General features: G+C 31.5%; 1 protein-coding gene across 1 annotated transcript in view; it reads left to right on the top strand.

Moving 5' to 3' along the window:
* Positions 1–7,798: 7,798 nt before the first annotated feature.
* The window catches only part of LOC127727737 (amiloride-sensitive sodium channel subunit beta-like), a 29,191-nt gene continuing 11,423 nt past the window's right edge, over positions 7,799–25,566 (top strand). The window contains exons 1-8 of the mRNA XM_052234851.1: positions 7,799–8,128; positions 10,727–11,124; positions 13,044–13,121; positions 16,761–16,852; positions 17,826–17,989; positions 19,006–19,095; positions 19,834–19,975; positions 20,910–20,988. Coding sequence (XP_052090811.1) covers positions 7,826–8,128; positions 10,727–11,124; positions 13,044–13,121; positions 16,761–16,852; positions 17,826–17,989; positions 19,006–19,095; positions 19,834–19,975; positions 20,910–20,988 — 1,346 coding nt within the window. The 5' untranslated portion in view covers positions 7,799–7,825. The remainder of the gene's footprint in view (positions 8,129–10,726; positions 11,125–13,043; positions 13,122–16,760; positions 16,853–17,825; positions 17,990–19,005; positions 19,096–19,833; positions 19,976–20,909; positions 20,989–25,566) is intronic.

Raw genomic sequence — 25,566 nt, 5'->3', positions numbered from 1 at the left:
CATTCATAAATGACACTAAAAGAACAATAACGAGTCATGTAAAGAAAGAAAGAAATGAATATGGCTACGACAATTACACATAATTTGTGGTCATCTGTTAAAATTGAAATGTGAAATTATAAAATTGTTTTGAATAAACATTGAATGACAAACTTTTTTCTTATGTGACGTTTACATTTTCTGACGTCAAACACGCGAAGCAATGAATGTGGTTTTTAATTTGATAGATGCTTTTGTGCTTTTTTGTAAATAATTGTTTGTTTTGATATTGTAACACAGTGATGACTGCTGTACCCATATTTTGACTATTTTATTTATGATGTCTGTTTTGTTCACGCATCGTTGTAAATATAACGGAATTTGATAAGACTGTCGTACAAGTGAGAGGTTTAGCGCTATAAAACCAGGTTCAATCCACCATTTTCTACATTTGAAAATGCCTGTTACCAAGTCAGGAATATGACAGTTGTTGTCCATTCGTTTGATGTGTTTTGTCATTTGATTTTGCCATGTGATTAGGGACTTTCCGATTGAATTTACCTCGGAGTTCAGTATTTTTGTGATTTTACTTTTTCTTTTAAACTATATTCTATGATATCTTGATTTTTGAAAAACCATTAAAGAGATTACTGTAACTGTAACTGTACTATTAAGAACCTTTTCTTCGAAGGCTTCCTGATACAGTAATTTTACCTAGAGATTAAAATGAGGATAGTTTTGAAAGAGAAATATGTATTTGTCATTAGTAGAGTAGAAGAGGTTGTGTTCAGAGGTGAAGACGTTTGATAAGATCCATCATTTCCTAGTCGACGTGGTTGGGTATTAATAAATACAACAGAACAAAGGAAACGCCTACTCAGGATGTATGAATTGTACTACCGGCAGGGAAAAGCATAACTTAATGTCCCTTTGGTTGAATTTCAACAAACAAATATACTAAAACAGCTGAAATTCTAAAGTTTGAGTTTTCTGCTTCTCAAAATTGGACAATTTTTGGTTTTTTTTATTGGATTTTGTTTGGAACGCACAATGGAAATGCATTTTTGAGCAAATGTTTAAAGGTGATGAAAAGTATTGCAATCCTTTGAAAGGAATACACTGTGGACTGAAAAAGTTTTAAAGGCGATTATTTATTCATTATTATTTTCACGATAACGGAGAGACAAATTAGTTTCTTTTTTAATTTGCCAATGCCGTTGATTTTGATAAATATTATTTTATGAAAATGTGTTGACAATGTCTATAGGGACCATTACAGAAATGTTCTATGACAAATATATTTCTATCACGTAAAACAGGATCAAGTGATCATATCATGCATATTTGTTGTTTCTTTATTCATGATATATATCTAGTTATTCGCAATTCGTGTTTTTTAACATCAATCAATTTTCAAAGATAATTGATCTTTAACTTGTTTCCAACATTGAGTCATCAGTGTTGGCATATATTTGAAAAGCTATTGTCTTATACTGTAAAAAGGCATAGGAATTTATTTTCTGCTGTCAAACAATGAGAGGCAATATTAGATTATAATCTTTCCATTTCTCAATTTTACATTAAAATAATCGGAACAAAACATTCTCTGATAATTATTCAAATTGCTTTTTTTGTCACATATCATATAACACCAATACAATAAAATAAAGTGCCTTTACCTTTTTTTTATTTTTTCCGAGATAATATGTTAGCAATTAAGCACAAACAAACTTCTATAGTAAACTTTTGTTAATTAACAGACGTATAGGTTAACAGCAAGATAATTGGGAATATTGCCTAACTGAAAAATTCCGTTCACAGGTTATGCAGTCTTAACTAAGATAAGTTTTTTTACAGTTAGTAAACATGTGATATTATAAATGAGACTACCTTGACTTACATATTAACACATTACGCTCAAAATGTCCTACAAAAAGATGGGCTATTGGTATGAATCATATAAGTTTGTATTAAATGTAAAAAAAATAGAGCACCAATTCATTAATTCTTACTGTCTTTTATTATGTAATTTACAAGAGACATTTCAAATTTGTCATCGATTACCCTTGTCTCCATTTTTATATTTCACAATAGTTCTGCCTTTTCCCATTTCTTGCCTTCTACTGTATCGGGGGAAAAAAACATTTATGATTTTCATCTGCAAGTTGATGATCCCTTCGCCTCGTTTAATATGCAGTTATCACCTAAAGAAAAGCAACTGTGAAAAAAATCAATACAATGTTCTGAAAAATTATATATTGTCATGTGCTTTTAAACATTACAGAAATTACACAAGTTAAGAATTCTCGCTGTTGACCTAAAACTGCCAACGTTTGTTGATACAATGAATATAATCAAATTGTTTGGGAAATGATATATTGTAAATCCTTGACGGAAACGCATGATTTGTATGTTTGATGATCAAATCTACGATCAAGCATGGCTACCATTGCTAATAAAATAAGATATGTAAAAATAATACAAAAAAAGATAATCATTTTAAAAAGATGTAAAGATAAGAAGATGTGATAATACAATGATTACAAATGAGACTACTATCAATCGGAGTCTAAAAGACGCGGATGTATCAATCACATGTCACATTATACCCTTCAGCATACCGTATAAGTACATTTAAATCCGTAAATATGCAGATATTGAGCAAACTAAAAGCATCACCCGGAGGTTAATAATGTAATCAACATGCTATAGAATGGGACTCTTACGATTTTGTGAATATACACTTAATGTACAAGAAAAATATTTTAGTAACTTTTATAATATTCCGGCCAAAACACTTCAACTAAAACTAGAAAAAGTCAGTGTTTAGTTTGCAGAATACAAAAAAGATAACAGGTATCACCAAAAGTACTTGGTAGTTTTTGTGAGAAGCCAGTATTTAAAATCTCCTGACCATCGACAGAATGAGTCATTTCAACTAAATTGGTACATTTTATAAGTATATCACGCATTTAGCTCTTGCTTTTAAAAGATGTAAAAATTTGCAGAGATAAGATATCTCATTTCTCAGTGTTATAGTTTTATTAACGACATTAACAAGTTGTAAAACGTTCATGCCAAAGAATGTGGCAAGCAGAACATCGCTATACAAAAAAGGAAATTTGTGAGGGCAAAGTTGGAATCGTCTCTTTTAACGCATATTTCAATAATAATTTTTCCATTTTGAACCAATAAAGTTGTATATAAATGGACAATGTTGACTGTTACTATTATCATTATTAAGCTGAAGTAATTTTTAACACATATATGTAGCATTTTTGATAATCTTGGTATTATCAACATCGAGTACATCATCAAGGTATTAGCTATAATTGTTAAACAGTCGATTCCATTGTCAGTACTTTTAGCTTTCCTTTTCTGTAGTTTTTTCCATGTTTAATGACCGAAATATGAAATGCACAATTACACTGTATTACGACAGATCTGATTGTTAATTGTACATTTCCAATAATTGTATTCCTCCCCGATCCCGTCATGTAAGTTATGAAGCATTGTCATTGCATGCAGATTTGCGCAGTTTTATTGGGGGAGGGGGATCATTATTGTTATCTTATTCATTTATATATTTTCAGTTTTTTCTTCTTCTTTTTGCATATTTATTGTCAAATCGAACTAAAAAGTCATTTAATGTCATATTTGATCGGAAATAAAGATACCGTTGAATTGCATTCTTATCGGAAGTACGGAAGTACTGTTATCGTTGATATTACATTATGTTCATAAGTTCCGATATTGTTGATATTACACTTTATTATATAACTATAGAAATTCTCTTTTCTCATTGGCTGAAAACGTAGGGAATCTTCTTTGATAAAACGTTATATTCACGTCCTGCACATTCTCATTTTTGGCTTCTTTTTTTTCGATATTTTTTTTTATTAATTAATCTTATTGAATATTTCAGCTTATAAATTTAGCAACTGCCAAAGCAGTGTGGCAGAAGAAAAACCTTGTTTGTTTGATGGTGTCAGCATTGATGTTACAGATTATTTTGTTCATTTTGAGACAGTTTCTCTTTGGAATCAGTGGAATGAATTTGACATGGCATGTTTCTTAATAATGAATTTGAGAGGTGATGCTCAAACTATTTTACGTTTCTATGAAGCTTTCCATTTTACTGGTGATCCAGAGACTATTGATGAGTCAGAAAGTTCAGTTTGTTGTAATACTGTTCGTAACCGTTTTGAAATTTTAATTAATATATTGAGGAAACGATTGAGATCCCATAGGAAACATAAACCTAAGAAATGTTTTAAATGTCATCAGCTAGGTCATGTCAGGTCTTAGTGTCCAAATATGTCTTCTAAAGTTCATGCTAGAGAGGAAAGGTCTGCGGATAGTCAAATGAAATTCTAAAAAATAAAAGGGATATTAAAGAACGATTTGAATCACAATTTTTGTAGTTCAGATTGTGTTACCTTTGTTTAATGTTTGTTTTTACATTGTGTTGTATATATACAGATTTACTTTAGATTTATTTCACAGTACTCAGAGGTGTCATACGCCTCAGTTTTGGCTGTTTGGTTTTCTTTTCCCAATTGAGGGAATGTGGCAGACAGGATTATTATGTAATTGTTATTTCCCTTGTTTAAACTATAAATTTCATATTTCTTTATTTAATGATTTTCCTGGTGCTTATTCAGTACATATTTGTAAAATTGAATAGATATTTATATTTTAAATTCATTGGTTAAAGATATTTATTTATATTCTAAAATTTAGTATTTGCATCTTCGCAAATCATTTATAACCTTCTTTGAAAAACTTATACATTTTATATAACTGGTTTGGAATTATTCTGTTGATTTGTCTGAGGACTGATGTTCAGTTCAACCTAGGAAAGCTGTGCATTTCCAAATCCCCTTTAAGGTTAGTGTATCTGCCATATGCTTTCTTAATACGGGTAATATTGAAGTCATTGAATGCTCCATTTCTTTACTTTGGATTTCATGATTAAAGTTGTACTTATTGATTAAATTATATATTGTTGTCACTGTTTTTTGGTTTTTCATTTACTTAGATATTTAGATAGCGCTTTAACATTTGGAATCCATCGTCTCTTCGTTTAAATCAGTTCACAAACTAGAACAAGCTGTGGTCCGCATCCCCGAATCTCCAGCAGAATTGCTCCTGCTACAGCAGATATATATTTAGTATAAAAGGAGCAGTCAAATATCTTGATTAAATACTAGAAGTTGGAGATGAACACAAAAGTAACATAATAAAACAATTGTTGACTTTTGATTTCTGTTGATACAATGATTTAACAACCCTTAGGTAAGACATTCACCCAATGTCCTTAAATACCTCTTTTAAAAATCTTATTACGTAAACTCGTAAAGAACGAAAACGTTTTGTGTTTCATAATGTTTAACATGGATTTGTATTTACAGAACAAAAGTGTATCTATATTTGTTTTTATCAGATTCAAACTCCCAAGATATCTTTTGCCAGTACTTCATAACGATTAACATCGACAAAATAAACAGAAAAAAAATACTTCCAGTTATATTGTAAATGTTTACGATGAATCTGAGATATTACATTACTATTAAACCTCTCCATTTACATTTCAATTAAAGCATTTTTAATCACACTTGAGTAAACGACGCTAAAATATTGACTATAAGTCTTCCCTATATGAATATACTAATAGAAAAGATTCCGTTATTACTTCCCACGAACAAAAAAAAACCATTTGAAACATAATAGCAAATGCCAGATGACGATGGTCTCTATCGTATCAGCATATTACATTATATTACCTGATGACACGAATAACACGGTTTTATCAGATGAAACTTACAAATCACTTTAGGTTAACCCATCCAACCACAATTTATCTGACTGAATATCAAACACCCAATAGTTCATCAATTAACAAAAACAAGAGCAGGAAAAAACCTGAAGTCTAAACCAACAGAAGGATATTGGCACAACCATTAAGATAAAGTCTACAAATAAAACTGACGGATTACATCTATGATCAATTTAGAAATACTGCTAGTTTTTATTCACAGATACATTACGTTGACAGTACCATACAGACATTTCTATTACTGAACAGTTATTGGTATTTTTCTATTACTGGCAATAAGTGATAATTACTGTTTATAATTCCTTTTGTCTTTGACAAATCTCCATTGTAATAAATATTTGTTTTTGCTCAATAAGTTTCCCGAATAGCCCTTGATTGTCGTTTTCAGTAAAACCATAAAGCCTTAGTATATCAAAAACTCAAACACTTTCTACATCAAAAAATTAATAATACTAAAGGGCGACATCATACTTGTTCAAAACTTCATTTGAATCAATATAAAAATCTACGATCAAGTTGAGAAGCAAATTCTTATTCATCTATGTCCTATATTCAATCTGTGATAGTGACATACATATGAGTCGATATGTTCATCAGCACTTAAAATGACTTCTTCATATTTGGTTTAGCTGTTTGCTGTAGTATACTGTGTGGTCAGTTTTTTTCAATTCCCTAAATCAAAGAATTCCTATCTGCACATACATGCATATCAATAACATGAAATGCACTTGTATCAAATATCGTTTTTTTTCCATTTTTTCCCAACTCCTGAATGCCCAATATAGATATTTGGAATGTTTTATACATCACGTAGTAATAGCTTTCTATACAATTATGTACATTAGTATTCAGTCAAAATTATATCATGTCTTCTGAGGCAAGTAAAGTTGTGCACAATTGGAATGATAAACACAATTCTACATGGAACTTTATCAAGGAAACAACACATGTTTTAATGACAAGATTTAAAGAATTCATTACTAGTTTGGCGGAGAAAAATTGCTTTTTGCTTTTAACAGTTATTATATACTATGATAAATCTATATTTAATCAAGAAACTTACAGTGAATGAATTTTCAATTTGACCATTCCAAATAGTTCTTATTGATATATGTAAAATATAGATATATAATGTAATTGTGATTCTTAAAACGTTCCACTGAGGTCCACTCTCCAGTTTACAAGGAAATGCATTTATGAATTCATAAATGCTAAGTTTTATCTTCCTTAATCATGCATATACCATACGAAGAAATTGCCAGTTTCTTAACTTGCTATGTATTCTTTCCCCCAAAAATAACTTTTTATAGAAAAAAAATTCAAATGATTTCCTGATGGGTATAACATGATCTGCTTGATGAAAACAACTCGATCCCAAGAATTTCTGGAAAGGTAATACTTTTGATAAATTAGAAAAAACGAGATCGAAGCGAGACGATGAGTCGAACCCCTACGCTGCGATACGAAACTATAATATCCTTGAAATAGATTCGAAATGTCATTGAATCTTGCAATTTTTGTTTAATTTTGCTGGTTAATTAAGCTTTGTTAAAAATTTCTAATAACTTATGTTGTAAAAGTCATTTCAAGATAATATTGCCAGTAGATAATATAAGGAAGCGAAGTTGCAAATTTTTTTCAATATTTCAAAAGTGAATGACACTGAACCTGAAAGCTTTATTTATTTAGCTAAGGAATGAACGTATTTATAATTGTAGATTTTGTATGGGAATTTAATAACACTGATTGTTTTACCATGATACCGTGCCTCCATATAAACTATATTTGTTTACATTGATTTATCATGGATCCAGGCCGAAATAAACTTTACTCGTTCTATCCGTACCAAGTACAGCATACTATTTACAACTCGTGTGTTTAGAATATTAAAGTTTTTTAAATTGTCTATTTTTCGATTTTAATTGTCGAATATTTTATTTTATTTTTCATTTTTCATAATATGTTTTGCAGAACAAAGGCAACGGTGGACCTGAAGAAAATAATTCAATGCGTAAACTTCTTTCGGGTCTAGCAGGACAATCAAATGTTCATGGTATATCTTGTCTTGCTGGAAATAAACCATCTCCATTGAAATGTGTTTGGACAGTCGCTTTTCTTGGTCTTCTTTCATTTGCCGTTTACCAACTATATACCATTGGAACGATTTATTATTCGTATCCAGTAAAAACCAATGTGAAGATGGAATTCAGGCCTCTTCCCTTTCCAGCAATTACTATTTGTAATATGAACACAATACGCATGTCCAAAATACATGAAATCCAAAATGAAATATTACAACAGATTCTCAACGTAAGTTTACTTGTTGTATGTACTTAAGATAGATGGGGGGGGGGGGGGGGGGGTCTATATTTAAATCCATAGAATTTTTCAATTTTTTAATCATTTACCAAAATGTAGTTTATATCATGCTTTTTTCAAAAATATAATAAAAAGTATGGGTCACCGAGCTTCTTTTCAAGCTGCAGGTTGTGCAAAATTGTCAGATTTTGTATAGATTATGCACGGAAACTCTTATTTTATGTGATAAAAAGAATACTTTGCCTTAGAATTTAAAAATAAAATATGAGAAGGTAGCCTTTATAGTATGTTTTCAGAAAATAAGAAGAAAAGATGGGGTCACATGACTCGTTTTCTTGCTACAAAACAAAATAGCTGAATTCATTACACATTCCTTTATAAAAGTTACTTTATCAGAGTTATCTCCCCTTAAATGGCAAAGTTGTTCAAAATTCAATCAAACAAAACATATTCTGTATTTCCAAAAAACAGTCGTAAAACACTTAATTGCCTTCATTTAGTTAAAAAGTATTACAAATGCATTACATTCTTCTCTCGAAATTTGCCCATTTCATTAAAGATCTATACCGATTATTTTCTACAATTTTACAATTCAAGATGGCGGAAGACACCCAATCTACCTTAAAATTGGAAAACAGATTGAAGAGGTCGTTTCAAATTAATTTCGAGTTATCTCCAAAGAGGATTTGTTGATTTGTTTTAACCACAAACAGTTCAGTCTGTTGCATTCACTAATCTCTTTCGACTGCTCAGATTAAATGATTACAAGGTCTATAAGTGTGGATAAAGAAAAGTGGGAGATGAAACTGGGAAAATTATACATAATAAGAATCCCTCAAATGTGTAATATTGTCCAAGTTTTACTAATGAAAAATGAACTTGTAATGTTTACTTATTCAGGGTTATATCTGGTCTATATACCAGCTTTGATAAGTGTTTGGTATTACTATAAATGTTCACTTCTTCGTACTATGAACATCAAAATTATTTATTTTGTAAAAATATTTCCTTTCTCCATTTGAACTGTACACGTATACCTAACAACAAAATTATTTTCATTTACATGTGTTTAAATAATTGCAAATGGCTGATATTTTTGTTCAAGCATATTGTTTTTCTTAAATTGTTAAACATTTCACAGCGGTATAACATGTTACTTTAATTAATCTTCCCTTAGTTTATTTATTTTGTATTAACATTGTATTATAGATCAAATGTATTTGTTCAGTGTATGTTCAATGGTGTTAATTACACTATTGTTTCAGATAAGGGTGAAGGTTTGGTACCATTAAAACGTTTAAACCCGCTGCAATTGTTTGCACCGGTCCTAAGTCAGGAATCTGATTTTCAGTAGTTGTCGTTTGTTGATGTGGTTCATAAGTGTTTCTCGTTTCTCGTTTTTTATATAGATTAGACTGTTGGTTTTCCCGTTTGAATGGTTTTACACTAGTAATTTAGAGGCCCTTTATAGCTTGCTGTTCGGTGTGAGCCAAGGTTCCGTGTTGAAGACCGTACTTTGACCTATAATGGTTTACTTTTGTAAATTTTGACTTGGATGGAGAGTTGTCTAATTGGCACTCATACCACATCTTCTTATATCTTTTGATCTTTTTACTTATACATGCATACATATATGCAGAAAATGAATTATGTTTACCTTTAAATTTTTTAATTTTCATTTGAAAGTATTAATCACTGCGACAAACTGATAGTTTTAGAAGTTTTTAGGCTTAAATGCAATTTAGCTAAAGAATATTAATCATTTAAAAAAAATGAAAAGTTTGTGCCATTTCAAAATTAAGATGTGTATTCTAAATATTATGAGTAAAACATTTTCATTTAAGCGATTGTTAATCATTTACTGAACTTTTTCCACATTTAATAAGCTCTACACAACCTGTTTTGGAAGGGAAAATAAACAATTTTATCGATGATGAGAAATTTAACAGATTCGTCATTAAAACATAATACTGTCTTGTTCAAAGTGTTGATGTATTAAAATTACAGCTACTACATACAATAGGTGTAATAGTAGGCTGGACTTACATGATTGATTCCTCTTTCTTGTGTTTGGGAATATGGCTAAGATTGTTCAAAATGAATTTCATTCGCGAAGTCTTACATACAGCCCCATTAAACACCAAATCTAGTTGGTAAGCTATGTCACTAGCGAACGAACTTTGTATACACATTCCAACAGTGGTAGAATGAAGTTGCTAAATAAATATAATAATATGCATAATCATGTTCACTTACAGTCATTTCCATTCCATGACTTTAAACTTCTTTTAAAGTGACTGAAAGTAGCAATTTTTCTAAATCATCAGGTAAACCATTCCATAAAACAGTAGTTGTATATTTGGAATTGTATATTTACAATGTATGTAATTGGTGTCTAAATATATATATTGATATAGCACGGCACATACGTTTGGAGACTATGAAAAATAGTTTTCACAGTTTTTGACATGAAGTTATTCACTTTAATTGAAGTATTCATGAAAATGGCATAAATTTTTTTATAAATCATCAGATAATGATTTGAAAGTGATATTTAGTCAAATACAGATTCTATATCTATTATATTAGGGGACATATGAACAGCCACCACCAAAGCCTTCAACGTTTGATCCCAAACAGCAAGCAACAACAACCTCGTTTACAACATCTGGTCGTACAGCGTCATCAGCTTCAATAACTACTACCCCAACAGCTACAGAATCTACCTCTAATTCTGGATCCTTACTTGTTGTGCAAATACCTCAGGTTACTTCTAAATCATACGATTCTACCACACCCTATATCGATACGGATTACAAAGATGAAGTTGATAGTGACTTTTGGAATTATTGGGATTTTGGAACTACAGATGATAATTATGATGACTCTGGGGATACATGGCAAGAGTTCGACACATCTCCCTTGAATAACGATGCTGCTCAGTATGAATATTTTTTAGAAGAATACTTGCAGATTGACAGGTACATGTATAGCTTTTTAAATAGATCATAGCTCAAAGGATCGACTACTTTTACAATTAAAGGAGACGGAAACTACGTTAATGGCAAAAAAGTCTATTACATGTAACACCCAAACCTCAAAATACAACTAGTGGTCCACAGACAGTCTTTTTACAATAGATAGATATAAGGAGATGTGGTATGAGTGCCAATGAGACAACTTTCCATCCAAGTCACAATTTATAAAAGTAAACCATTATAGGTCAAATTACAGTCTTCAACACGGAGCCTTGGCTGACACCGTACAGCAAGCTATTCATACATGTTATTCATCTTTTTAAAAATAAACATAAACTACCTTAAGACATAACTAGATGCAACCGAGGATAATGTCATGGAACAGATACATCGACATTAATTTTCGTCGTGTGATTTTATAGTGTTATATATAAACAAGAAGATGTGGTAAGAGTGTCAAAAAGACAACTCTCCATCCAAGTCACAATGTATAAAAAGTAAACAATTATAGGTCAATAACATAAACGGTATCAATGTTTCTGCAGCAGATGCGCATAACGACAATCAATGTCTTTTCAGTGATGCTCGAGGCCAAAATATTTTAAAATCCAAAGCTTGAAAAAAAGATGAAGAGCTATAAACTAAAAAAGACAAAAAAGTATAGCCAAAATCGGGCAAGGAATCAGACCTTTGCATGAGGGAGAAACCTTCCTTAATTTAAAAAAAAATCCAAAATTTTCTAACAGCAAATTTTAATAACACAAAATCCGTATTTTCATGCCAATATTGAAGTACTGGCTACTGGGCTGGTGATACCCTCGGGGACTATCAGTCCACCAGCAGAGGCATCGACCCAGTGGTAGTTATAACATAAACGGTACCTATTTTTCTGCACCAGATGCGTCAAAGTATGTTCACTTTTGATAAAATTGAGATAGCTATATATTTGATACCCAGAACTACACTGTTCTATTTTCATACCGCATTGGATTATAATAGCTTATTCATTTACTTAGTTTTGAGAAATTATTTTTATAGTGTTGTATATCTCTACTATTTTTGAGATATTTTTGCTGTTAGATAATTTGTATTCAAATTATCTTAGAAGTACTATGCTTAAATTGTTTGCATGGTTTCAACTCAATCTATGAGCAATTCTTAGCAAATCCAGCGGTCTAGAGTTTTGGATATTCACAGTTAAAAAATTTCTAAAACATCTATGTTTGTCGTGAAGTGTTTCATCTCCAGAAAAGGGTATTGCTTTATTTATCTAAGATACTTGTCTAATAAAAAAACAATCGAACAAAGAGTTATTCTTCATGAACGTAAATTCGATTTCTTTGTAACTTTTAAAGTCTCGGTCAAATATTCATAATATTTCGCTTTTAAACTTCATATTCAATCTCCCAACAGTTAGAAAAATAGAAAATACATCTTTATAAGATTCACACTACGAAAATTTGTCGGGGATGAACTTGTCTTTCCTCATCTTTAATTCGGATCGTTTGACTTAACATATAAATAGAAGAACAAAACACAGGTAAAGATGACAAAATACTCAAAAATACAGTAACAAACAAATTGAATGCTTACAGTTTCTGAAATCAATCAAATAACATGATCTCCTGATGTAGAAATAATGACGTCTTACACAAATTGTATATCGGATGTAAAGGTTGAATTAAAAAAGGTCAAAATGAAAATTAGAAAATTTTAAAATTGAATCTCCTTATCAGTTTTTAGTTAATTTGAGATTTGCTTCTTACCAAATCAAAAGAATTAACAAAAATAAAGCACCAGGACACACGGGTGTACGCCAGGTATTACGGCACAGAAAACGCATACCAACAAATAAAATTGAAATATTGCATAGTTTTCATATAGATGATAAATGGGAATTGGAATTGAAATTTTGTATATCATTTAAGGGAAGAAAAAAAGGAATTTGGTCATCAGCTGAAAAATATGCTCCTTGATTGCCAGTTTAATGGAAGAAATTGTGACGCGTAAGTTTTAAAGCAGCTTTACCAAACGAGAAAAACACATGAACACAAGAGCATTTATTTCTTTTCTCTGTGAATACTATAAAGATACAGTACGAGACATCTTGCTGTTCCAGAAAACATATGATAAGAAAGTTTACATTGGCGCTTTGTTTAATTTGGGGTTTATTCTTTTGGTTCTAAATTTAAAGAGGTACGAAACACCTTGACTAAAATTTGACAAATTATTTACTCTGACCCTTTGACAAAAATATTAAAATTTCAAAAAAGTTGAACCACACACTTTTTCTTGCCGACTTGTTTCTTTATTATTATGAGGCTGACTTCATACAGGAACTTCTTAGGAAGAAAGATAAGAAGTTAGCAATATCCTTTAACTTTACGTTCCGCTATATAGATCATGTTCTCTCACTAAATGATACAAAAATTTGGTGACTATGTTGAACGAATCTGTCCCATCGAACTAGAGATAAAGGATACTACAGATACAGTTAAGTCTGCCTCATATCTTGACTTACATCTAGAAATTGACAATGAGGGTCGCTTGAAAACAAAACTTTACGACAAAAGAGATGATTTCAGCTTTCCAATTGTGAACTTTCCATTTCTATGTAGCAACATTCCAGCAGCGCCTGCATACGGAGTATATATCTCCCAATTGATACGATATTCCTGGGCTTGTATTTCCTATCATGATTTCCTTGATAGAGGATTGCTGCTCACAAGGAAGCTATTAAACCAAGAGTTCCAAATGGTGAAGTTGAAATCATCCCTTCGTAAATTTTACGGACGCCATCACGAGTTGGTTGACCGTTATGGAATAACCGTTTCACAGATGATATCGGATATGTTCCTTATGTCTTGACTACAATACTCTTCCCTTTTCACGAATGTGACCTACCGAATTAGACTATTTACCGGATTTTTAATAACATAAGCAACACGGTGGGTGCCACATGTGGAGCAGGATCTTCTTACGCTTCCGGAGCACCTGAGATCACCCCCAGTTTTTGGTGGGGTTCGTGTTGCTTAGTCTTTAGTTTTCTATGTTGTGTCATCTGTACTATTATTTGTCTGTTTGTCTTTTTATTTTTGGCCATGGCGTTGTCAGTTTGTTTTCGATCTATGAGTTTGACTGTCCCTCTGGTATCTTTCGTCCCTCTTTTATCGGAAAAATTTCATTGGATATATGGCAGTTTGACAAACACTAATTTTGATCATTGAGAAGTTTAATATTTCATTAACAATAGAACCTGACTAAAACGTTCAGCTGATTTTTACAGAGTTATCTCCCTGTAATGTTATGTACCACCTTAGGAATAAGAAGTCTACGTTTCTTTGTACCTGCTACGTTAATTAGAAAAGTAACATTATTAAATCGGCTTAATATTAATATTCTTCTTGTAAGTTTCGGCAATACGACAATAAGGTTAATCGACACATGTTGTAACTATTCCGATGGGCAAAAAATTGCACTCTATAATAGCAGATTTATTCAGATTTCGTTTTGATTTAAATTTACAGTAGAGATTCTTCTAAATTCATTTAAATTGAAGAAATTAATAATAAGTTGTTGTCGTTCTTTGTCGTCTGTTTTTTTTTTTTTTTTTTCGTTTAATGCTATTCGCTTTATGTCATATTTACACTTTGTCTCTGTTTTATTGTTTCGTGTTTTTTTATCGGGACCTTTATAGCTCAGTATTCGACATGGATTTTGAATTTATCATTGGTAAAGTCATACAGTGACCTGTATTTTGCATTCATGCCAATTCTCCTTTTTGTATTTTTGCAAAAATGTAGTTGGATTTGTTTTAGTTTATAGGGATATATTATCACATTGAATTTGTTTTAGTTTACAGTGATATGAATATTATCACATATTCTCAAGCGTTAGTTTTACATTTGTATCCTATTCAAATGCATTCACTCTCGTCTGAATTCAGTTTTTTAATACTAGTAAAGGGTACTATTTTTTTAAAGCGTACGGGGAATGATTTGTAGCAACAGTTACGTCTCAATTATAATGTAAAGACATGCTACATGATATATAATGCATAGGCATGTTAACAATTATATTATAGTATTTTATAAAGTTATATTATGTTGAAAAAAATGTAACTTTAGTACGGGAATGTCATTCTTTTTGTTAATTTCTCATTTCCATTTTGACATTCTTTTTTTCTAATCTTGTATGTCTTATTCCAACTTAATATTTTTCAGTTCCAAGTTGACATTTCTCACAGTTTCAACTTGTATGTGAGAAATGTCGAATTGGAACTGATAAATGTCAACTTGAAACTGAGATAGAAAATTGTAACAACAGAATGTCCCTACTGGTCTTTCGTAGAAACAAAAAATTGAATTCAATGTCAATTTAAAATATGGAGGGATAACTCGTATTTTGTTAAAAAAAAAACACTCTGATTCTAACAAAAATTCAATGAAACTGGCATTATCAAGAAGCTTGATTTTAAAAACATCCATTTAAAATAAAGTGATTAATTATTTGTAAACTGCGTAAATGCCAAACTAATATACTAAAAAGATATCAAAAGAGAGGCGAAAGATACCAAACTCTTTAAGTCGAAAACAAACTGACAATGTCATGGCAAAGAAAACGAAAAACGACTAAATGACAAACGGTAGTATACAAAACACAACATAGAAAAATTAAAACTGCGCAAGACGAATCCAACCAAGCAGTGGGTTCTCGGGTAGCAGATCCTGTTCCACATGTGGCAACCGTCGTGTTGATCATATACGTACAAACCAAGTGATATGCCTAATTCGGTAGGTCTCATTTGAGGAAAAGAAGACGGGGATGTGGTTACAACAATTGAAACATATCCGTCGTCATCTGTGAAAAAGATATTCCATAACGATTAACCAACTCATAAAATCGTAAAACTTTCGAATGAATGATTTCAACTTAACCAATTGGAACTCGTGGTTTAACAGCTGCCTTGTAAGCAGCAACCCTCTTTCAGGGAAATCATGATAGGAAATGTAATCCTTGGAATATCGTATCAATTGAGAGATATAAACGCCATATGCAGGCACTGCTGGAATAAAGCTACATAGAAATGGAAATTTCGCAGTTGAGAAGGTGCAATCATCTCTTTTATGGTAAAGTTTCAGAAAAATAAAGAGATGTGGTATGATCGCCAATGAGACAACTATCCACCAAAGTTCAAATGAAGTGGATCAATTATAGACAACAATACGGCCTTTAACAATGAGAAACCCCATACCGTATAGTCAGCTATAACACCACCACCCCCCCCCCCCCCCCCCCTGAAAAATATGAATCAGTTTAAGCGTGAAAACTAACGGCCTAATTTATAACAAAACAGCATACGAAAAACAAATATGTCAGACATGAACCAACGACAACCACTGAACTACAGGCTCCTGATTTAGGACAGGCATATAAAGAATGTTGCGGGGTTGAACATGTTTGAAGGTACCAATGCTCCCCTAACCTGGAAAAGTTGTGTAGCAGAACAACATAAGAACAAACTATAAAGATCAGTCTCAACTGACCCTCATTGCCAATTTCTAGATGTAAGTTAAGATATGAGGCAGTCTACAAAACGATCGAAATATTGCTTCTTGCACTTTTTATTAATTTCAACATTTCAGAACAATTAAAGATGTTGTTACTTATGAATACGGTAACTGTTTTACAATCCAGTCATCAAAGTTTGTTGCTGGAAGTACCGGACCACGAAGCGGTTAGTTCTACTTGTATGTCTATAACAAAACAATCGTTTTGGTTAATGTACCGATTGCATTATATTCTCAAGTTATTTATAATCGACTGAATAAAGCAGTAATCGTGTTTACATTATCAATATACAGAAATAAGAAGATGTGGTATGAGTGCCAATGAAACAACTCTCCATCCAATTCATAATGTGTAAAAAGTAAACAATTATAGGTCAAAGTACGGCCTTTAACACGGAGCCTTGGCTCACACCGAACAGCAAGCTATATGGGGCCCCAAAATGACTAGTGTTAAACAATTCAAACAGGAAAACTAACGGTCCAATCTATATAAAAAACGAGAAACGAGAAATAAAGGCAACAGTAGTATACCGCTATTCGAAATTCATAAATCGATTGAGAAAAAAACAAATCCGGGTTACAAACTAAAACTGAGGGAAACACATCAAATATAAGAGGAGAACAACAACACAACAGAAACACAACACTAAAATGCAACACAGACAGAAACGAGCTATAATATAACAATGGCCATTTTCCTGACTTGGTACAGGACATTTCAAGAAAAAATGGTGGGTTGAACCTGAACCTGGAGAAACACTTAAGAACCACATCAACAAACGAAAACCACTGAAACAGGTTCCTGACTGTATAGATCAATGAATCAGCTGCTCGACGACACAAAATTAAAAGTTTCATCTTGGCTTCTACGAATATTGAATGTATCTTTTTATCGTTGAAGACCTTTTGTAAGATGAAGAATAGTATTCAAAGGGGTCCTATATATATATTCGTTGAAATAAATGTACAGGTCCCTTGATAGAGATTAGATAAAAGGAATATGATTTATCAAAGTGGAAAATATAATGAATAATTTAGAATTTGTTTTAATACAAAGAATATAATGCAGACCAGTTTTAAGAAATACTATTCGGCCCTGTCAAACACATATGAATTTTTATATATTTAAATATTTTATAGGAATGGTGCTTACCATTAATTTAGAAAATCACGAGGCAGTAGAATATCTTACTGAAGGATTTGGTATGAGGATGGTTATTCATGAACCAAAAAGCTTTCCGTTACCAATGGAAGAGGGAATGACAATTTCAGGGGGATATGAGACTTCAATAGGATTAATAATGGTGATCATAGAAACACTTTATAATTTGATAACTTTTAAACATAGCCAATAGTAGTGTATCGATGTTCAAATCTCATAAATGTGAAGATCAACAATCAAATAATACGATACGACACTTAAATTTCTTAAAATATGAGAGTGCAAACCGGAACTTCACGTTCTATGATTAATAATTTGGTATTGCAACGCTCTTAATTAATGCTACCACCCCCCCCCCCCCCCAAAAAAAAAAAAACAAAAAAAAAAACAACAAACCAAACAAATCAGCACAACGTAAGAACTAAGTATAACAATTCAGTAATACATGTAATTGCTGCTTTACTATGTCATGATATGTATTAAGTGATCTTTCTAACAATTACCATATCAAAGTCTGTATTTCGAGTTGTGTGACTCAAAAAGTAATTCCATTTCTTTCGTCAAACTTAACATATTTAAACTTGGCTTGATCAAGTTTCAGGTTTTCTTGAATTGTGTTTTCATATTTTCGATTTCTTTTCCAGTCATTATTTTCAAAGAAAAATAACTAAAAACATAAATTTTAATGTGTAGGCTATCGGTATCGGCTATGAACATGTAGGGGTGCTACACCTCTCATTCAAGTCTTCTCTTCTTTTTATTCTTGAAATAAACAACTTAATTTAATAGAATTTTCATACTGATAAAATTCTGTATAATCACAAGTTTTATTATTTGAGATTCTAAGGTTCAGACCAAACACAGTATAGTATAAACATGATAAAAACAATATATCTTGTTGGGTACCTGTTTCCGTTACTTTTTGCGATTCGTTACAACTCCTGGTTTAAAAATCATCCATGATTTTTCTGGATTTATTTAGTTCCACTATTTCAGAAATCTCGAACTAAGGACTTCGACACTGTATACTTCTGTTTGAATGTATTTTGGTTATGTAATTGCTGAATGATTTATTAGCCTTAATTTCAAATTACTGCAGTAATCTTAGTTATTTTCCGCACATATGTATTGGGAAAGCTATATGAATATTCATTTCAGACAAGAATCGAAAGGAAAGGTCAACCTTATGGAACTTGTGTTGATCCAAAGGAATACTTTAAGCAGTATGGAATACGTTTTTCAAAGCAGGTAAGTCGTACTGCATATTAATATTCTGGACCATCTGTTGTCCGCTGTTTTTTTTTTTCATTTGCACGTCTGTATTGATGCATGTTATCCTTTTCATATCTTAACAAAACAAAATTGGTTGAAATGGTATAATTCTGTTGAAATTATCTTAAATCCACAAAACACTGTGTCATGATATGTCAATTTCCTTTACGGTCATATCATTATAAATGCAATTTACATAATTTAAACAAAGATTCACATCCATATATGAGAAGCCGCTGCCATGGATTCGATCCCTGGCCGGTTCAGACCAAAAACATGAAAATTGGATATGCTGCTTTTCCGTTAAGTAGGCATTTAGGAATAAAAGAAAAGACTGGTTGTCTAGGGAACTGTGTCCAAATTTATGTTGGCATGTCTTCTTTCGATCTGTTACTTTGTATTCAAGTAAGTTAAAACTACGACTCGGCGTGTCGGTCGGTCTAGTTAAAAGAAGGATATTCATATCACATTAACACGGTGCCACTGTTTCAGTTTGCTCCATATTAGCAGAACTAATGACTTACATTGCCTATTCCGAGTTTGTTTTATACAATTTAGAATAAAAAAGTCATGCAATATATAACTTTGTTAAGCTTCTGGCAAAATACTCAACAGACGTTCGTGAAAACACGCTTTTGGTCATTCAGTGTCGCATTATAAAACTTGAGTATTCATAAATTCTGTTCGTCGCTCACGTCTCATCTTCATATTCAGGCATGCATTCAACAATGCTGGGAGAATATGGCATATGCTAGATGTGGTTGCCAAGTTGGAAATGTTCATACTGAAATTAGTCGTTTCAATGGCCAAAAGGAAGTTAAAGTAGAGACACCTAAAGGTTGTTTTACAGAAACAGGTTTGTATTTATAATTTCACAAGTTTTAGACTTTGTTTGATCATGATTTTTCCATTATCAATTAAATAAGTAAAAATAGTTACTAGTATTAATTGAATAATAATTGGAATAAGGAAGACAATATATTTCATCTTTAAACATTTCTTTAGGGATATATATATATTCTGAACATTTACTAACAAGATGTTTGGCCTTGTCAGCTCTTAACTGATCGAAATTATATTATGACGTTAACATTTTTTTGTCCCATTATACCAGCATAATAAAAGATGACCATTTTAACCCTGAAGTCTGGTGTATGTGGAATGTGCCATTTTTTAAATGTAGCAAATATCTCAGAAAGATTTGCAGATTTGAGTAAGCTATCTCAATTTGAGGAGAATCGTATGCAGTGATGAAAACCAATATTTAGTATCATTTGATTTAAAGGTGACTAGATTTACCTTACTCGTAACTCTTCTATACATGTATGTTGCTGAATACTGTTGATAATTTAATATTGAAATATACTTATAATTTTTTTACTATGGTAGAATTGTCACTTTCGTTCTGACAACATCTCTCTCATACTTTTATAATAAATGTTTTGAAGATTATCTTTACTTATTCCAAAGTTTGAAACATCCAAATTTATTGTCAACATCTACTTTAATCATGCAATTCCTTCAGCTTCAGTTTGTTACCTTGATTTGTCTCTTCCTAATCGAGATTTTAAAATCAGCAATTTACCTTCGCTTTATCAATAGTTGATGTTATGTATATGGCTTGCCAAATGTTTGGTCTAAAGTAGTCATAATGAATGATATCTAATAAACACTTGTCCTTTTCACTGAAACAAATTCCAGATGTTATTTACCTTGCCGCATCACTCGTCAAAATAAAAGTATATTAATGTTTTTATTTTTTCCGTATTTCATTTTACTTTCTTTTTCAGAAAAGAAATGTTCCATTGATGCTAGGAGAGATTTGTTATCAGATATAGAGCGATATTGTGAATGCCCACAGCCTTGTCTGTAAGCATAAATTAGTAAAACTACGTTTGCTTGCATGCATTGTTTTTCAGATTAACAGAATATGTCTTATTTGGAATATCTCTGCTGATTTACACTGTGAAATCACCAAAAAGCTAACAGCACTTTTTAAAGTTTGATTGAAAGATATAGATGGCAACGTCTAAATAACTCTGCCTTATGTATAACTAGAGGGTTCTAGGGGCCCAATTCCTACACAGAATTTATTTTGATAAGAGCAAAAAATATGCATTTCATCAGAACCAAAGTTTTGATATATGGTTAGCACCTTTCTCAAGCATTTCTGCATGATATGTTTTCAATTCCTTTCATCTGTATTTTAACATATATGAAACGTAATTTTCTATCGCGTTTCAAATTAAATTTTTGCCTGTGCAGGTTTTTTTTCTTTTTTTCTATTTTATGTTGAAGTACGTTTTAAAGAATTTTGAATGGTTGGTCTTTATTTGACTTTATCTGCTCTTGAATACAAAAGCAACGTGAAATTTCAATATTTGACCTCAGCTGAAGGCAATTTTCAATTGCTGATCGCCATCAAAGACTTGTTAGAATTATTCACATGAATATATATCAGTAAAGTTTGGAATCATTTGGTTCAGCTGGTTTGAGAAATATTAGTCTTTAGCTCAGCTAATCAGAAATTAAGAAAGACCATTGGTGCAGTGTCTGTTAGTGAAGGCATTATAACCAAAGGAACAACACTCAGAGAGGATTTTGTAAGGAACATCTCAAGTTTGGTTTAATTTTGTTGAGTGGTTCGAAAACATGTGAAATGTTAACGGACAGACGACGGACGTCAAATGATGGTAACATATTACATATATTTGGCAATGCGGGATACTTTTATTGTACAATTTCATAAGGTAATAAAAAATATATATAACTTTCGAAACAAAACGTAAGCAAAGTTGTTGAAACCCTGAAAAGTTGCTTCGATCAAATCCTTAATCTGCACATTTTGAACCATGGGTAATACATGAGCCTTATGGGAAATGTGAGTATAGAGTGCCCATGCACCTTTTAATTCATATTTTAACTCTCAAGAAAAAACAAAAACGGATCCAACAGAAAATGACATTTATCGTATTTATTTAAACTTAATGTTGAGTTGTCCCTTTGCAGTAAGAATATTAAAATAGCATTACGTTAATAGATTGAGACCAAAATAAAAACACGTTTTTTTTTTCTGTATACAGTTTCAGAGCAATGTCCTTAATAAAAATTCTTCTTTTATTTATCTGATACCAAAATTATATATATAAGTGTATACGCCATTATATATCTCCAAGTTGATATTTGAAAACTATTATGATTTTCTTGATAAAGTGTTTTTGTTTTCAAGGAAGCTATTAAATCCAGAGAACTTTTGGTAAAGTTGTAGGTAATCTTTTCGAATGCTTTACGGGCACCATCATGAGCAGGTTGACTGTAATGAAATATCTGCGTTATATATGAACGCGGATGTGTTTCCCTTCGTAACCACGCACGTTTCCTCTTTACGGCATTAATAACTTAAGCTTACTCTTCTTATCACTACATTTTCACTTGAAACTAGCCGACAACGTATGTAATAAGTGAAGTAAAAACTGCATATGCTGTATACATATCTCAATTAACACGTTACACTCGTGTATATTCCCACTTTACGAATTTTATTAACTGGTTAGGCTCTTGGCACTAAAACTGCTCCATTAGAGTATCAAGTCTGCAAAATACTTCACAGAAAACTAAAGATAGAGCAACTCGAACCTCACCAAATTCCGGAGGATGAATACATGTACTCCGGAAGGGTAATAAGATCCTGTTCGAAATCTGGCTCCAGTCGTGTTGCTTATGCAAGAATAAATCCGGTTAAAAGTCTCTGATTATTCAGTGAGAGGACATCAACTATATAGCGGAATGTGATATTAAAGGATACAGCTAGCTTCCTCCATTCTTCCCCATAAGATACTGTATGAAGTCTGTTTCATATGAATAATACAACAAATCGCCAAGAAGAGGAGCATCGCGACTTGGTCGGCTGACACTGATACTGTATCTAAACTTAATACAGGGATGGAGTCGACTACTTTAAATAGTTATCGATGAAATAACAATTACTTTGCTAATTTTATGTAATCGATTACATTACAAATACAACCAATTGCAAATGTAATCGATTACATTAGATTACTTTTTTTCAATGTAATCATGATTACTTGTGATTACTTATGATTACATTGTATTCTATCAAAGAAACTTATTTAAATATTTTGTCCTCACATAAAAAAGCTAACTTGATAGAAAAATTGTGTTTTTAATATCTAAAATACATACAAGTTATCTAACTTAGAACAGAAGCAAAGTGATACTTGTATTGTTTGATGATACAGCCATATGCCCTTTATACAAAGTTTTCAACTGGATCATTTGACCATCTAAATTTGAAGTTAAGATCCAATATTGCTGAAATTAGATGTACATCTTCAGATTTATAAATGGAGAGTATTTTTGTCATTGAAGACATCAGTGTTGAAACCATTTTCTTATTATATGTGATATACAGTTCTGCAAGTTTGAGTTCAAGACCACAGTAACTGGAATAGCAAAACTTCATGACACATTTATTTCCTTTTGTACGATTATTGTGGCATCTTTAAATGGCTTAAGAACTAAACATAGTTCCTGTAACAGTTTACGCTCATATTCGGTGAGCTTTATGGTTTTAATGTATTCAATTTTTCTTCATGCACTTCAAGAACTGAGCGAATCATTGTAATTTGTGAATTCCAGCGTGTTGTGTTGTCAGCCTGTAGCCTTTTTTCGCCTTCTAGGATGTCTGATGCATTTATAGATTTTCGCACATACTTTACAATATTTGATGCTTTACTGATAACTGTTTTTAAATGCGGACTAGCTTCTTTTAATCCTTCTATTACACCAGCTGTACTGCATGAGCATAACATCTACTGTGTTTTTGGTAAATCACCATCAAGGAAATCAATATTAATAGGTTCCAATTCAGAATCGTCATTTTCATCTTCACTGTCTGTCACTGTCTGACTTAGAATTCTGTTCCTCAGGATTACATGAATATCCAGGGAGGCTGAAGTCACATGATTTTGTCATGTTTACAGCGTTGTCTGTTATAATGTCAGTAATTTTTTTCTGCAATATGGTAACAAGCAACTGCCTCTTCATATTTCTGAAGTATATTCTCAGCAAAGTGTTTGCCTTTGAAACGTTTGCATAATACCATTATGGACTTCATGCACCAATCAAGTCTCAAGTGAACTGTGATTCCTAAGAATCCCTTCATCTGTCGATTAGACCATAAATCGATCATGCAAGCACACACTTTCTACTGAGCGTAATTTTTCCTTTATGTTTAATTGAATATTGCTTGCATTCTTATGTAATAGTTTGGTAGAAAGATGTTTCCTGCTAGGAAGTTGATATTTTGGATTCATTGATTCAACAAAGGCCTTGAATTCGGGACTCTCTACAACTGAGAATGGTGTTAGATTCCCAGCTACGAATGAAACCAAATCATCTGTAATCTGTATTTGAGAAGCATCATTTGCAGAATATTTTGAAACTGGTGTTGATTTTGTATAGTGGCTTATATTTGTTTTGGATATCTTTGTACCAATCTCAGATTTACTTTCAATGAAAATGTCTCTGTGCTTTCTCTGTAAAAGAAATAGCATTAGTTTCATTAATATTATAACAAAAAGAATTGAACAAATAGTGACAAATTAATGATCAAGCAGTCTTATTATCTTTGGCCTTGAGACATAATTGACATTTATACATATGTTTACTGGTATTAATCCCAATTTAAAATTTTATGACAAACAATAGATGAGCTTGTGTAATGAAAATGCATTGTGTTAATTGTATTATCAAATAAGGTTATAAGTTGCTTATATTAATTACATACATGATTGTATGACATATTTCTGTATTGGATATTTAAAAACCACATAATTTAAAAAAAAAAATATATTTATGCAACTGTAAAAAAAAGATTGATTCTAAATTTCATTATTATTCATAGACACATAGTCATTGAAATTGAATCCCCAAAACAAACGTTTTAATTTTTTAAATGTCCACGTAGTTAAAATGTAATTTTGTGTAAACTAAAATTGGAATTATTTTCAAAAGTATGCATTTGTTTGTGTATAAATGTAAATGGTTAATAGCGATACATGTTTGAAATGTCTACATTAAACAGATTTCAAATAGGCTAAAAGATATCAATTTGTAGATATTGTTTCCTTACTATAACTTTTGGTCCATCACGAAAATGTCAATAATATTTCACCAATACAATAATTATTAAATTTAACTTAACTTTAAATGTGTCACGAAGCTTGATATTGTTTTGGCATTAACAGAGATGTATATTGAGCAGTATTTGCACTTTTGCCTTAACAGTCTATGAAATTTGGTGCTTCATCAGGGAACACAAAATGTTTCAAAGCAGACATCTTATAGAAATTTCAAAATAATACCAATTCAAAAAGTAAAGATAAAACTTTGTAATAGTATAAATAAGAATTTTACAACAAAGGA

Source organism: Mytilus californianus, unplaced genomic scaffold, assembly GCF_021869535.1.
Source record: "Mytilus californianus isolate M0D057914Y unplaced genomic scaffold, xbMytCali1.0.p SCAF_2, whole genome shotgun sequence".
Lineage (NCBI taxonomy): Eukaryota > Metazoa > Mollusca > Bivalvia > Mytilida > Mytilidae > Mytilus > Mytilus californianus.
This window is presented reverse-complemented; position numbering and strand designations above follow the sequence as displayed.